This window comes from Ruditapes philippinarum, unplaced genomic scaffold (genome assembly GCF_026571515.1).
Source record: "Ruditapes philippinarum isolate M1 unplaced genomic scaffold, ASM2657151v2 ctg706_1_1_1_1, whole genome shotgun sequence".
NCBI classification, from domain to species: domain Eukaryota; kingdom Metazoa; phylum Mollusca; class Bivalvia; order Venerida; family Veneridae; genus Ruditapes; species Ruditapes philippinarum.
In genome coordinates, this window is record NW_026854344.1 from 354,940 (window position 1) to 370,898 (window position 15,959).

The 15,959-nt window shown below is 32.1% G+C and overlaps 1 protein-coding gene across 16 annotated transcripts in view; it reads left to right on the forward strand.

Annotated features, from left to right (window-relative positions):
- The window catches only part of LOC132739885 (troponin I-like), an 89,433-nt gene that overhangs the window by 43,105 nt on the left and 30,369 nt on the right, over positions 1-15,959 (forward strand). For 8 of the 16 annotated variants that reach the window (XM_060727720.1, XM_060727721.1, XM_060727722.1 and 5 more), the window contains exons 3-6: positions 2,110-2,211; positions 7,071-7,148; positions 10,305-10,392; positions 14,915-14,968. In XM_060727720.1, coding sequence (XP_060583703.1) covers positions 2,110-2,211; positions 7,071-7,148; positions 10,305-10,392; positions 14,915-14,968 — 322 coding nt within the window. The remainder of the gene's footprint in view (positions 1-2,109; positions 2,212-7,070; positions 7,149-10,304; positions 10,393-14,914; positions 14,969-15,959) is intronic. The other 8 variants (XM_060727710.1, XM_060727715.1, XM_060727716.1 and 5 more) reach the window with 4 other exon arrangements.

The window sequence follows — 15,959 nt, forward strand, 5'->3', positions numbered from 1 at the left end:
CACCTTTGTTAAGTGACCATTTTCCTACAGTCACATTCCCATTATAAAGGTAGTGAAAACTGTAAAAATAGAAATCATCTTCATTTAATACCATCAATATTCTTCAATCTTTTTATTATTCTTTTCAACAAACTAAAGCTTTATATCTGGTACCAGTAGTTCATAAAATTTTGTTTTGACATTCTATTAAACCAGACCTTTCAAAATATTCTGTTTTGGATATGTAATAGTTCTAACGATTAAGAAGATACTTAATTGTACAGAACATTATACGTTACGTCAAATGTATGATCAGTCAAATGTTGTTAGAACATACTTATGTTACAACTTTTTTGGGAATTGATCATCTGATTATTGATACAACATATTTTTACTGTTTATTGATTTTATAAAAATATTTCATTAGATATAGTTTTGTACCCTCAGTAAACATTGTTCAGCAAACTTGTTCCGGCATAGCTGAGTAGGACATCACTAGCTGTGTGGGTTCAAAACCCAGTCAAGTTCCTTGAGCAAGAAACTTTAAACTTGTTGGTTCCATGAACAAATTCAAGAGTATGTCTTTATAACAAGCTTTGCCTTCCTACACAATGGATCTAAAATAAAATTTATATAAATGGCATATTATACATGTATGTTGACAGCAATGTTGTACCCTTAGCAAGAACTTTAGAATAGAATGCACATAATAATTCTGCAAATCTTCAATAACAATCCCAAGATTTATATTTATCATGATGCCTGGGGAGATAATTAGTTGGAGTTAGGATAGTAATAATTCTACAGTAATTGATACAATATGTGTAGTGTGTACGAACCAGTCTGTACCACTGTACTTGTCTACATTATTCATACCTATCTTTGGGTATTGTTCTGTATACAATTAGGGTTATATTTTTATAAATGTTTGTAATATAATATCAAAGCAAAAGAAAACTTTGTTGTTTTTTTCATACATGATTTGAAATCGAATCAAAACACCATATCAAAATTGTCAACATTACAAAAGTACATGTAGCATTGATAGAATTCTTAAAAAAACAAGTGGTCTGTTTGATCATTTTTACACAAATTAATGAAATGACTTTTTTAAATATATCTATTTTGACTTGTCAGTTTTGTCATATTTTGTCCAAATATGACTTACCAACAAAGTTAAGACAGTATAAGCAAAATTTAATAATTTGACCTTGACAGTCAACATCATTTTTAAAGGTCAAGGTCATATTTGAATTATTCAACATGTTTTTTACCTGTAATTCAGATACTTTAGTTTAGGCTTAATGAAACCAAGAAAAAAAAACTTGGATATGTATGTCAAAACAAACTCAGTAAAATTCACAGTAAAATATTAACAGTTCACTTACTCATATCATATTGAATCTTTAAAATGTCAAAAGCTAGCCACTTATCATGTCATGTCTAATCAAAGTTAAAAACTAGACATTGATTCTTCAAAGATATTCTCATTTCATATTGTTTCTTAAAATATCAAAAGTTAGCCTTTTATTCATGCCATATTTTGTAAATGTCAAAAACTAGCCACTAATTCATGTCATAATCTGTAAATGTTAAAAGGTTGATCACTTAATCATGTCATATTCTGTAAATATCAAAAGCTAGCCACTTATTCATGTCATAATGATAATCTGTAAAATGTCAAAAGGTAGCCACATATTCATGTCATATTATGTCAATGCCAAAAGCTAGCCACTTATTCATGTCATTTTCTGTCAATGCCAAAAGCTAGCCACATATTCATGTCATATTCTGTCAATGCCAACAGGTAGCCACTTATACATATCATAATGAATATTTAAAATGTCAAAAGCTAGCCACATATTTATATCATATTCATTCTGCAAATGTCAAAAGTGTACCACTTATATTGACTTCTAAATATGATAAAGTTGGTTATTCATCAATTGTCAATTGCTGGCCTCTTTATTTAGATCATTTTGACCGTTTCCAATGTATTATGCCCTATTTAGCCTAAAACTGTAAAACTCTGTTACTTGATAATTGTGGTTTATACATGTAACTGGATTTAATTTATAGAATTGAATTCATTACTCTTTTTGTTTTGCATGTGTGTTTTGTGCATGGTAGAAATAACTATGGTGGAACTAAGTCAGCAGATGAAATTCATGCAAGTGTCCAGGAACGTCTAGCACGTCGCAGGAAGGAACGAGACGAAAGAATGGCTAACATGTATGCATGTCTTGTTTGGTTTGTTGCATGAGTTTTTATTCTTTAATCACAACAAAATTGTAAGAGGCCTTGACAATAACATTATTAGAAAGAAATATTTTTCTTCCTTTCTTTGAAAAAACAACAAACATTAGAAAATAATGTGAAGAAATAATGTTAGACAAGGTTAAGACAGAAGCCTTTTGTTGATAATCAGTGTTAGATAATGTTGCTTGACAAGGTTAGTACCCTCTGTAAACAACCAGTGAAATACAATGCTAGGCAGGGTAACTTCTTAGAACAACCAGTGCAAAACAATGTTAGGAAAGGTACCCTCTGTTAACAACTAGTGCTAAATAAGGTTAGGTGAGGTACTCTCCATAAATAACCAGTGCTAAAAAGATCAGGCAAGGTACCTTCTGTAAACAACCAGTGCTAAAAAGATAAGGCAATGTACCCTCTGTAAACAACCAGTGCTAAAAAGATAAGGCAAGGTACCTTCAGTAAACAGCCAGTGCTAGAAAGATAAGGCAAGGTACCTTCTCTAAACAACCAGTGCTAAAAAGATAAGGCAAGGTACCTTCTGTAAACAACCAGTGCTAAAAAGATAAGGCAAGGTACCTTCTCTAAACAACCAGTGCTAAACAAGGTTAGACAAGGTACTCTCTGTAAACAACAAGTGCTAAAAATATAAGGCAAGGTACCTTCTGTAAACAACCAGTGCTAAAAAGATAAGGCAAGGTACCTTCTGTAAACAACCAGTGCTAAAAATATAAGGCAAGGTACCTTCTGTAAACAACCAGTGCTAAAAAGATATAGCAAGGTACCCTCTGTAAACAACCAGTGCTAAAAAGATCAGGCAAGGTACCTTCTGTAAACAACAAGTGCTAAAAAGATAAGGCAAGGTACCTTCTCTAAACAACCAGTGCTTAAAAGATAAGGCAAGGTACATTCTGTAAACAACCAGTGTTAAAAAGATAAGGCAAGGTACCCACTGTTAACAACTAGTGTTAGACTAGGTGAGGCAAGGAACCCTCTGTAAACAACCAGTGTTAGACAAGGTTAGACGGGATATGCGCTGTTTGCAACCAGTGCTATTCAAGTTAAGGTCAAGGTACCCTCTATAAACAGCAAGTACTAGACAAGGTTAGGCAAAGTACCCTCTGTAAACAAACAGTGCTTGAAAAAGTTTTATGGCAATGCACCTTCTGTAAACCACCTGTGTTAGGCAAAGTTAGGCAAGGTACTCTCTGTAATCAACCAGTGTTGGAGAAAAATAAGCAAGGTACCCTCTTAAAACAATTAGTGCTAAGCAAGGTTAGGCAAGGTACCCTCTGAAAACAATCAGTGCTTTACAAGGTTTAAGACAAGGTACCCTTTGTAAACAACCAGTGCTAGACAAGGTAAGGCAAGGTACCTTCTGCAAACAAGTGCTTGACAAGGTTAGGGAAGGTACCCTCTGTAAACATCCAGTGTTAGGTAAGGTTTAAGGCAAGATACCCTCTTTAAATCAATTTTTACCTGCCTTTAATAACAATTATTAATATATTCAATATGAGATTTTTTATCAAATCTTAAGGGATTGAATTATTGCATGAATAAGATAAAAAGGAACACAGTTTTAGGAATAATTATCATAACAGCAGTATGCCCATGTGTGGCAAACAAGATAGAGAGAATCTTTCAAGACTTTGTAAATTGGATTCAAATAGTCAGAATTATCAGTTATAATTGATAGGCAGTTTGAAACTATTTTGAGTTTCAAGTTTTGTGCAAAAAAAATTGTTTAAATCATTTTATCTGTTACTGTAATTGAAATGATAAACTGTATGTAAACAGATTTCAACTTTGCTGCCTGTAAAACATATTTTCCTAGTCTGTCTGTAAATTATACATTTCACATAAATGTTCTTTTCCCTGACTGCCAGTTTCCATGCAAAAAAAACTAGAAGCTTATAACTTAAGGTACTTCACTTATCTGTAAACTGGTTACACATTATTAATACTGAAGTCAAAGGATGTATAAACATATAGAAAACATCAAAAGATATATGATTGTAGGCAGACATCTGAAAAATTGTTTCATGCATAAACATTGTAGTTATATAAATAGACTAACATACCTGGTAAAATCATTATATTTGTTTGTTATTATCTTAGAATAGATACATTCTTTTGTAATATTAGCCAGGAGTAGCCAGAATGACCTGAATTTTGAAGATAATTTCTTTCATCTCTGGCACCTTTCTGTTTAACTCTTTATCCTTGAAAATGATTCTTGTCCATCTTTCAGTATTGCCAAAACCATTCATTATATTTAGGAAAAATTTCAGAATATGTGCTGATTGATCTATCAAACAGTGCAGACCATGATCAGATGGCATGGGGTTGAAGCTTCACAATGTAAGGGTTGCATGGGAGGGGGTATTTGAAGCTTCACAATGTAAGGGTTGCATGGGAGGGGGTATTTGAAGCTTCACAATGTAAGGGTTGCATGGGAGGGGGTATTTGAAGCTTCACAATGTAAGGGTTGCATGGGAGGGGGTATTTGAAGCTTCACAATGTAAGGGTTGCATGGGAGGGGGTATTTGAAGCTTCACAATGTAAGGGTCTCTGAGAAAGCCCTTGTAACTCATTATTGATAGAAAGGTTACTAATTTATTGCTTGATTACTTTAAAATAGCAGTTGAAAACCTTTTTCTCATGATACTATGTCATACATATTAGCTTAAGTTTAAGATTATTGCCAGCACATTTTAAAACAGAATGTCAAAGGTCAAATAATGGAATAAAATTATAGCTTTTAAAAGAAAGAATAAAATAATCTTAAGGCATATTGTATGCCAGTTCTTAGGTTGAAGGTCAAAGGTTGTGGAGAAATTTAATAGGGTCAAAGGCTTGCAGTTTTATAATCGAAAATCATTTCCGGTTGGATGATTGATAATGGTCAGAAATTGGATTCCATAAATTTTGTTTTATTTGGTTATAATTCCTTTGTATACTTCAAGTAATATTTTGATGTTTTAAAAACAGTGTATATTCATATCTTCGAACAGCAAAATTTTGTTTAACGTTAAGGTACGTTTATATTTAGTGATATTTCATAAGTAAACCTTGTAAAAGTGGAAATATATATAAAACATAAAATACTTATTAATATACCTATAAGCTAACAGATATTAAATAATCAAATAAACATTTTTGTATGGTTATCATTCTGAAGAACAGAAAACAGGTATTATAAATATAAATCATTCATAGAAAATGTATGCCTTAATATATAGGAATTATAAATCATTCATAGAAAATGTATGCGTTAATACTTTACAGTTTTCATTTGTTTTCAAACAGAGCACCATGAAATCTGTACATCAGTAATAACAATTTACTATAGAGTTATGGCCCTTTGCCAGTGTTACCATAGCGACGCAAAATGTAGATGATTTAAATTTCTTTGCTTTGTGGGTTCTTAACTAACCTTAGAATAGCATGTTGTGTACAGAAAACTACAAAAGCTCGCAAAAAAAGTACATGGCACAATCCCAGGTATTCTAAACGCTTTCAAAAATATCACGAATCATCCGAAAATAGTGTCTTAACATTGATAAAACAAGAGATAAATTATTTACTGATCTGATCGTTGATTTCTATACTTCATTTCTTCAGTTGTTGTCAAAATTGGGGTTTCCACGTGGTAAGCTAAAAAAAAAAAAAAAACTCGCTAATCATCAGATAGGTTGAAATATTACAATTTCGATAATTTTGGTTCATTTTAGTTAATTGAGTTAATAATGCTAAATTCCGTAGTGAAAATTGATTGACAAAAACAGTGCTGAAAGTTAAAACAATAAATGATATGTACAGTATGTGCAAATGTATGTCAACTTATGATTATTTTTGAAAACATTTCAGTTTTGATAAATACATGGTTTTTAGGTAAAAAAAGCAGTTAGCAATACATATTTCAAGGATTGAAAGAAACATTTTATATTGCTTAATCAAAAAAGAAAAAAACAAAACAAATAACAATAACAACAAACAACAAAGGAAACTTCTCCACCCAATTTCCTCTAATAGAAACTATACAAACAAAACAAATATTTGAATGAAAGCATAATGATGTAAATTATCCAGCTGTTGTTTGCACATAATATTGCATGACATTTTTATATCTTCCTGCGTTGTTGTTGTCAGAAAACAGACTTCTTCACTCACAAACTTTATGCTTTGTTTAGGAATTTGACAAAGTAGCGAAACAACAGCCCTCTCGTTTAATGATCTAGAATAGAATTAATATGGTATAAAATGTCAAATTATCAAAGTAATTTCAGTGGGTACTTAAAATGATGTGCATAATGAAAATTGGGATGAAATAGGAAGTTATTCCTGGATTTAATGTCTTTCTTTGCAATAGATTGTAGATGTATTAAACCTGTTTGACTCATAATCTAAATATTGCTGGGTTTGAAACCCCTTCATGGTCAGTCCCGGCAAGGTACACTAAGTGCAAAGTACTGGTTCAATGGTTCCTGGGAATGGATTTTGTGTGTCTTATAGCTTCTCACACAAGCAAATTAAAATAAATTCTGAATAAGGTAAACCCCAATGGACAAAATTTAATACCCACCCTGTAAACTTTACATTATTACATTAGCAGATATTGACCCAGGGGCAGGGTAGGTGGGGGATGGGCTTAAATGAGGTTTTGATTTCAAGATTCTTATTTTTACCAAGGATATTTCCGTTGGTTTCCTTTAACTTTTTGATAGTTTGTTTTTTGTGTGAAGTTTTATGTAGCAAAGATTGTTTTATTTAGTCGTGTAGTGGTGTGATGCAAAATAACTGTTTGATGATAACCTGTGTGAATTTCCTGTGTTTAGAGCCGCCAGTGTCGCAACGGTGAATGGAGAAGACGACCTTGAACGTAGAAGGAGAGAGAGAAGAGAACAGCGTCTAAGGCAAGGCTATAATACCGATATGAGCCGCGTCACAACAAAACCAACATAATGGTTTGCGACCTGTTCGCTTACAAATCCTATTACAAGTAGAGAAACTGATAGCGAACAGCATGGATCCTGATCAGACTGCGCGGAGGCGCAGTCTGGTCTGGATCCATGCTGGTCGCAAACCCACTATGTTGGTTTTGTCATGACGCAGCTCATATATTCTTTTATATTTAATAGTTTTGATTTTTGTGTGATTTACTGAAACATTAACAGAATTGCTAACATAACTATTTGGAATTTGCTGTGGTGTTTAACCCTTTACCATGCCCTATATCTTATGCAAATGTCCCATCTTTCATTCTGGATAAAACTATTCATCATATTTTGTGAAAATTTCAAAATATGCATATTATGTATTAGGGTATGTTGAAACAGTTGTCATAAATAAGTTGCCTTTTTCCCCCAATTCTAACACTTACTGCTATAGCTAGCTTACAGAATGTCGGTGGTTCTACTCGGGTGGCACCCTCGTGCCCGAAATAATGAATGGAGGGAGGTGCACATGTGGTCTTTCTCCACCAGTAAAGCTGGAAAGTTGGCATGTGTCAGTGTGACATAAAGACTCATCCAAACACCCCAAAAAGTAACATTTTGATATAGAATTTACATATACAAGTGGTATAGATAAATATTATGTATATAGATAATGCGGAACTCGGCAAATGTTGCTTTTTCCCTTATAGTCCTGGGGTAAAAAAAAAACATTTACCATTAGAGCTTGGTTAATATATTTATATTAAGAGCAATATGTTGATCACCCTATTGTGAACAGTAGTGCACCATGATGCTGTAATGGTTAAAAGCTTGTTTGTACCCAGAGATTAGATGGGGGAAACCCCACTTCAACTGAGTTCAGGATAACATCTATTGACAATCTATGACAAATTGTATGAACTTTCATTCATACTTATTTTCAAAACATAATTATATTCACAGTATATATTACCACATGTATACTATTGCACATTAAGTGAAGTTGTTGGCACTGAATGATTCAGACTGGAGCGGAAATGAAACACATGTTGATTTCATATCAGTTAAATCTTTTCTATTTTGGGTTGTGTAGAAATCATTTATTAGAAATTAAAGCATAAAATTTTTATGGTCTTTGATTGTGCCAGAATTATACCTAGCTCAGAAGAAATTATTTGGTTATGCTTATATCAGCAGATCTGACAGATCAAAAAATGATTGGTCTTACAGTCATTTGGTGCATAGTCATAATCACCATTTCGTTTCCTTTCAATAAATGTAGATGCTTGTGTCTGTAAACGTTGTATAGCACAAAGGTCGAGGTTAAAATGAGTTTGTGACACTGTATCAGTTGTTTAATAATAAATAAATATCTTTATAGGATGACCTTTTGGTTTGGGTAACACTAAATAGGTCAAAGGTCAAGGACACATTAATGCTGACATTTCAAACTGCATCTTTTCAGTACCTGCCAAACTCCATAGTCTGAAAGTAGAAATGCTTAATAAATGAGCAAGTAATTTGGCCATGTGGTGCCCTAAATCATTGTTATTATGAAGAGAGCCTGTTATCACTAAAAAACTCATTCCATTTTATGGGTCCAAATAAGGTCAAGGTCAATATAAGATCAAAGTCCTTAGAATACAAAGATTTAAGATTGATTTTGCTGAATCAATTGATGGAGAAAGGTAAAAGTTCTTTAAGTTTAAAGCCAGTTTCTATTCTCTATGTCATGTGATCACCGATGGTCCTAATATTGTCCAAGCTTTCATTTGTCTAAGCTCATCTTAACTTGTCTGAAAACTATGTAAGACTAAAGTCACTTTCTAATTTCTTGAAAGCTGTGTAGGGTGTGTATGGAATAAAACTTGTCAAGAACTTGCTCTTTGAATGAAGGGTCAATAAGTCTCTATCTCAAAATGTTAAGGTGATCTTTAAAGGTCATGTGTCAGATACAGGTAAATATATAGCTTTTGGATATCATTTTCCTTTACCTAGAACACACATATCATCTTCCCTGGTTATGATCGCTTTCTCTTGTTTTAATAATATTTCAGTAGTACTTTAACAAAATCTAAATGTCTATAAGAATATGCCAGTATAGAACACAGTTTTTAACTTTCTTGATTTAAAAATAATTTGCTCTATGTGGCTGAGGGGTTGCTTTTACAGATTGAGGCCTCAGAATTTCAGCCACTGATTAACCCTGTGTGGTCATAAGAGGCCACTAAATGGGTTCCAATTATTCTAGTCTATGCATCTCTTAGCTCCAGCAGGTGAAGTGGTTTTGACTCCTGGTGTTGCTTAAAGTTTTTAACACCCATTGTTACTCAAAATCATCTTTCCTGTTTTGATGACCAAAATTGTGTAGGTGCGCCATAAAACCAAACAAAAATAACAAAACAGAACAAAAAATTCTTTTATATACATGTTAATGAATAATTGTGTTAACTGAAAGTATTTTTACATTGAAGTAAACTATAAGAGAAAAATGAAATGTAACCTGTGTTATGAAATACACAGAAAGAATACATTTGTTTAAATTAAACTCTCGTTAAACTGACAGTAAATAAACTGGTAAAATGAGAGCTATATACAGGGGTCAATTAGAATGTAACTTATCCTATTTTGTTATTTAGTTTATTTGTTAGTGAATACGTCAGTTTAGTTTATGCAAAATAAATGTTTTTTATATAAGTCTTATGGTGACCTGTAGACAGTAAATGTACATTAGGAGTGGGGATGGTGAGATAGAATTATGAAACTTCTTGAAATACTAGATGACAAAAAGTTCTGTTTTTGACCAATTAATAATGCTGAAATTGTCTAAGGTTATGCTGTTCATAACCTAACAATGAAGGTGAATTTTTCAATACCTTACATTATAGATGTATTTTTCATGACCGAATTTTTCATGAAATTAAAATGATGGTAAATTTTACATGAGACTTTAAAGTAGATGAATTTTTCATGGCCTTATGATGAAGGTCCTACCACATATGTTGTTGAATTTTACATGAGACTACAATATTGGTGAATCTTTCATGACATTACAATGTAGGTGAAGTTTTCAGGAAATTACAATGTAGGTAAATTTGAATGTATTAACAGTTTTGTTTTATTGACATATTACAGAGCCTCTGGTGATACAGATTACACTGCAACAGACGACTATAGTTCTCGTCGTAACAGACGTCGTGGCACAGACGACGACACTTCAGAGGTAATATTTTATTGTATTATTTCTGTATATTACATGATTGTTTCGTTTCAAAGTCACACAAATATACAAAATACCCGTCAATGAAGAACCAGGAGCTGAAGTAGAAACCAAGTAGATCATAAGGTTTGAGCATTGTATTTGACACAGTTATAGATACTGTGTTGATACTCTGGGTTGCATTTCATTCTAAAATATGTCTTAAGACCAAAAGTTGAAAACTGAGATAATTTTAATTTCAATGAAAATGTTTATTACTTATGACTCTTATGTTAAGACTCAATTTCTGAATAGTACATGCATGTAGATGAACATTTACACATTGCAGACTGAAGCTTGTGCCATTGTATTTTGTCAGTTTTCACAGCATAATGAATTAGATAAAAGTCTAAAACATTTACTAAAGATGATGATATTTATTAAAACAGTCCCACATGTAAGTCAGTCCTATAGTTTGTCATAAGTCTTAGGAATTAGGATACACTCAGGACTTTCTCTGAAACGCAGCCCTGAACTCAGCATGATGGTGTTCTAATGAAAACTTCAGGATGAGCTATTATTGTAGGAATATACAGTAAATTATTATACCCCCAAAAACGAAGTTTGGGGGGGTATATAGGAGTCACCCGGTGGTCGGTCGGTCGGGCGGTCGGTCGGTCGGTCCAGACGTCCGTTGCATTTTCCTTGTCCGGAGCATAACTTGAAAACTAATGATTGGAATTCAATATAACTACACACAATGGTCTAGCACATTGAGAGGAAGTGCAGTGCACAAGAACCATAACTCTATCTAAAGTAATTACAGAGTTATTGCCCTTTGTTACTTTTCCATTCCTTTCTTTTGTCCGGAGCATAACTTGAAGACTAATGGTTGGAATTCAATATAACTACATACAATGGTCAAGCACATTGAGAGGAAGTGCAGTGCACAAGAACCATAACTCTATCTTGACTAATTACAGAGTTATTGCCCTTTGTTTATTTTCCTTGTCCGGGGCATAACTTGAAAACTACTGGATGGAATTCAAAACAACTTCATACAATTGTCAAACACAATAAGGGGAAGTGCAGTGCACAAGAACTATAACTCTATTTAAAGTAATTACAGAGTTATTGCCCTTTGTTACTTTTCCATTCCTTTCTTTTGTCCGGACCATAGCTTGAAGACTAATTGTTGGAATTCATTATAACTTAATACAATTGTCAAGCACATTGAGAGGAAGTGCAGTGCACAAGAACCATAACTCCATCTTGACTTATTACAGAGTTACTGCCCTTTGTTACTTTTCCTTGTCCAGAGCATGACTTGAAAACTACTGGTTGGAATTCAAAACAACTTCATACAATGGTCAAGCACAATAAGGGGAAGTGCAGTGCACAAGAACTATAACTCCATCTTGACTAATTACAGAGTTATTGCCCTTTGTTACTTTTCCATTGCTTTTTTTGTCCGGAGCATAACTTGAAAACTAATAGTTGGAATTCAATATAACTTCATACAATTGTCAAGCACATTGAGAGGAAGTGCAGTGCACAAGAACCATAACTCGATTTTGACAAAATACAGAGTTACTGCCCTTTGATACTTTTCATTGTCCGGAGCATAACTTAAAACATACTGGTTGGAATTCAAAACAACTTCATACAATGGTCAAGCACAATAAGAGGAAGTGCAGTGCACAAGAACTTTAACTCCATCTTCAGTATTTATAGAGTTATTTATTGCCCTTTGTTTCTTTTGCTTGTCTTTCTGGACTTATTACAGAGTAATTCAATAAAACTTCATCAATGGCCAACTACATTGGAAGGAAATGCAACATACAAGAACCACAACTATCTTTTATTGCCCACAACCATAACTCTATATTTTAATTCTTTTACAAGGTATTCTGTTACTAGTAACATCCTCATTTCTGAAGCAGTCTTGTGGGGGTATTAATCACATTTAGTGATAGTTCTAGTTTGATTGGTTATGTTTTTGTTTCAGCAATTATCTACAGTTTTCTTTAAAATTTGGTTAATTTTGGCTTCATCTTTTAGGCTATTACTTTTGATTTATTCACTCACACCTGGGTAAATGGGTCCAGGTCCTCTCAAAAAATTTTAATGTAAATTTTTAGAGATGTGAAATTTGGTAAACTGAGGATGAAAAACAGCCAAATATGATTCTTTAAAGCATTATTTTGGAGAAAAATGCATTTTACATTGTCTGTACGATATCACAATTAAATATATGTTTGAAAGAAAGAAATTTAAAATGAATAATAAATTAGTCTTTATCCTAAGTAATAAAATTAACATGTTAATTATCAAATATGCACAATCATGTGTTTTTATACAATATTAATTGAGTTTTTTAAAAAAAAGGTTTTATAAATTATGTATGAATAAAATAGGAATCTTGAAGCCACAGGTTATAACTGTATATGATATATAATTTTTATATGATACTTTTAACGAAGATAATTGAATGATTAAAAAAGTTGAAAGTCATTAGAATTTAACTAAAAAACCTGTCAAATAATGTTTTACAGTAATTTCTTAAAAAAAATATTCAAATAAAGAATCAATTCTTGGGGGGTAAAAGTAAAGATAATTTTGCCGTTTTGCTAAATCAGCAAAATTAACAAAGTTAAAAGATGGCAATTTGACAGTAACGCTATTTGTTGGCTGTGTATTGGCATGGTAGACAATCTGTTCTCAATACATATATATGATATGATATGTGCCAACATTTTGCTTTCATTTTCTGGCACAGGTAGTGTGTAAATACAAGTTTTTTCCGTCTCCTTTTCAAGTTTTAGTTTAAATTCTGTAATAATAAGATGAGAATAATGTTTGTTGTTAGGAACTTAAAGACATTATTGTTCAGTCTGCACTCATCTAACAGATATAAGCAATTGATAGTCTGCAAAAGATAGTCCTGGTCACACTTAAGGATTGCTTTGGTCATGATGAGTGAGTGAAAAATAAGATGAAAAGACAAAAAATAACCAGAAGAATTTTCAATCCGTCCTACTCAGAGTTGGACCTAAATTCTTAATTTTTAGTTATGAATGTATTGTTATTGGCACATGATTTTTAATTAAGCATCTTGTGACCAAGTTATGTAGCTCTGACTTATTATTAAACACCCCATGCCGGCACTGTCAAAGACTGATGGATATAGATTTGGTATTGTAGGTTTAAAAAAATCTGATAAAAAAAATTTAAAAGCAAAATTAAATTTTCTCTTTATATAATTATGTAAATATATGAAATACTTAAATTAAAGAAGAAAAAAAATCAGTAAAAGCAGAATAAAAAAATGAAAATCTCTTTTCACAATTGAATTGAGATTTTATATTGGGTGTACTTCATAATATGATATGATATTGCACACTTACTCCCACCATAAATTGACTGGAGGTCCTAGGTTTCAAGAAGTTCTCTTTACATTCCCCAGCCTTCTGTTTTCCTTTTATTTACATTACATGACATTTTTGTAATTGCTTCTATTTGAGAAATGTTTGATGTTAATGATTTTTCAACCGTCAACAAATAGTCTGTAAAGTTTCTAGCTAATGGGCAAAAATAATGGCAGACTGATAGTGCTACTCAATAAAAGTCATTGCAAAACATCTTCTCAGAGGTTTTCAGTTTTTCCGCAATTCTGCAAAAAAATTAGCTAACTTCCTCTGCATATAATTGAAGAAATATACATTTTGTAAGTAATGGAAATTACAGACGGTTATTTGGAACGATGTTACCTAGGAAGCAGGTATTATATTTATGATAACTGAGTGCAAACGCAGCAGTGGCTGGAAATCTTCAGTGATATTTTAATGTTTTCTCCCTAAATAAATGTATAAAGTTAAAGAAATAGCGTGGGTGAACTGTTGGCTCTTTATTTCAATTAATTTTATGTGTAAGAAATGTTCAAAGTAATTAGAATGTTTGTATAGAAAGTTTATAGGTATAACAGAAGGTTCTGGCAACACTTTGAAATGGTTTCTAGGGAACGTTTTTTTTTTTATAGGTATTTGTTGAATAAACAGACAAACCCATTCGGCAAATTGAATTACACAAATTCCTACAGATATGTGTTGCTTATTAAGACTGATTACTTGACATTTTGTCTTAATGTTATATGAAACAAATCTTTATTGTTTGATAAATGTATGACAGAATTCATATTGGTATCTTTATTATGCTGCTATTCATATCCTTTATAAATAATACTTTTCTACTTTATTATATGTCTGCATTGATTGATAATCAGTGGACATCATAATATATTTACTTTTCATTGGTCAATTTATTTCTTGGTTTGTCACTCTGACCTTGGTAATTATACTCACAAGTTAGAATCATCTTACTTAAACACATGACTGCTTTATTAAAGATGATTATTGAAATATGACGTTGTGACCTTATTGACCTTGAGTCCTTGACCTTCAAGGTCAAATTTGCTTGATTCTGGTAATACTGTCATGATAGACATGAACAATATAAAATCTTTGGTTTAAATTTTATTTCCACACAGGATACATTTAGTTATAGTAGTTATCGTTCAAGGAGAGAAAGAAACTACGAGGAGGTAACCATAACAACTGTATACATGTTATCTGTATTTCACTATTTTATAATATATATTGTTATAATCTTTATTATTATTGTATATAAATTCACAATACCAAGCTTTTTATAACTATAGCACTGCAGCAAAGGTTTAACTATAGCAACTGTACCTGATGTGTATGTCAAGGTCACATACCAAATAGATACATTTAGTATTATCATTTAAGATTGGTTAGATTTCATTTTATGATTTATAGTAAGATAGAATATGAGATAAATTAATCATTTACTCAAAAGACTAACTTAAAAAGATGAAACTGGACCTTACTATAACAAAACTATTGCTATAGTTACCTTTGTAAACAAATATTTGTTCATGAATTGTCAAATTAAATTCTGATGGTGTATGCATTTTGCTTCACAATGCTAAACCAAAAGTTGATTGCTTTTAACTAGATGTGTATGGTATTCAGTGGTTTATGCTGGTTGTTATGTGAACAACATGGATTAATACGATTGGAAGTTAATAAAAAAATGAATCTATTAGAACAACTCTTTAAAAATCACTACTCAGAATTATTTTTGGAATTCACATATACTTTTGTGTTTTAAGGTTGTTTTACCTCATAATAATTCACCTGTACGTACTTTGAATTATATAAACCCTATTCCACAGGTAAAATTCCAGTTACAACAAAGATTTTATGTAAATTAAATGCAGAATTAACCTTTAACCTGTTGGGACTGAAATTGATTAGCCTTTGCCACCAGTATAGAGCTGCCAAGCCAGTCTGAACTTTTGTGCAATCTGGCTGGGCTTTATTTTTAAATTTTCATCTTAATATCCCTAAAATTGGTAATAGACTATCCCAAAAATGAAAGCTGGACAAGTCCATTTAAGAAATTCAGAAGGTTAAGGGTTAGACATGCATTGGCAGTTCAGAATATCAGTGGTACTTGATAACTGCTGTCATTTTAGTGGGAAAGGTGCAACATAGCATTAATCAAAA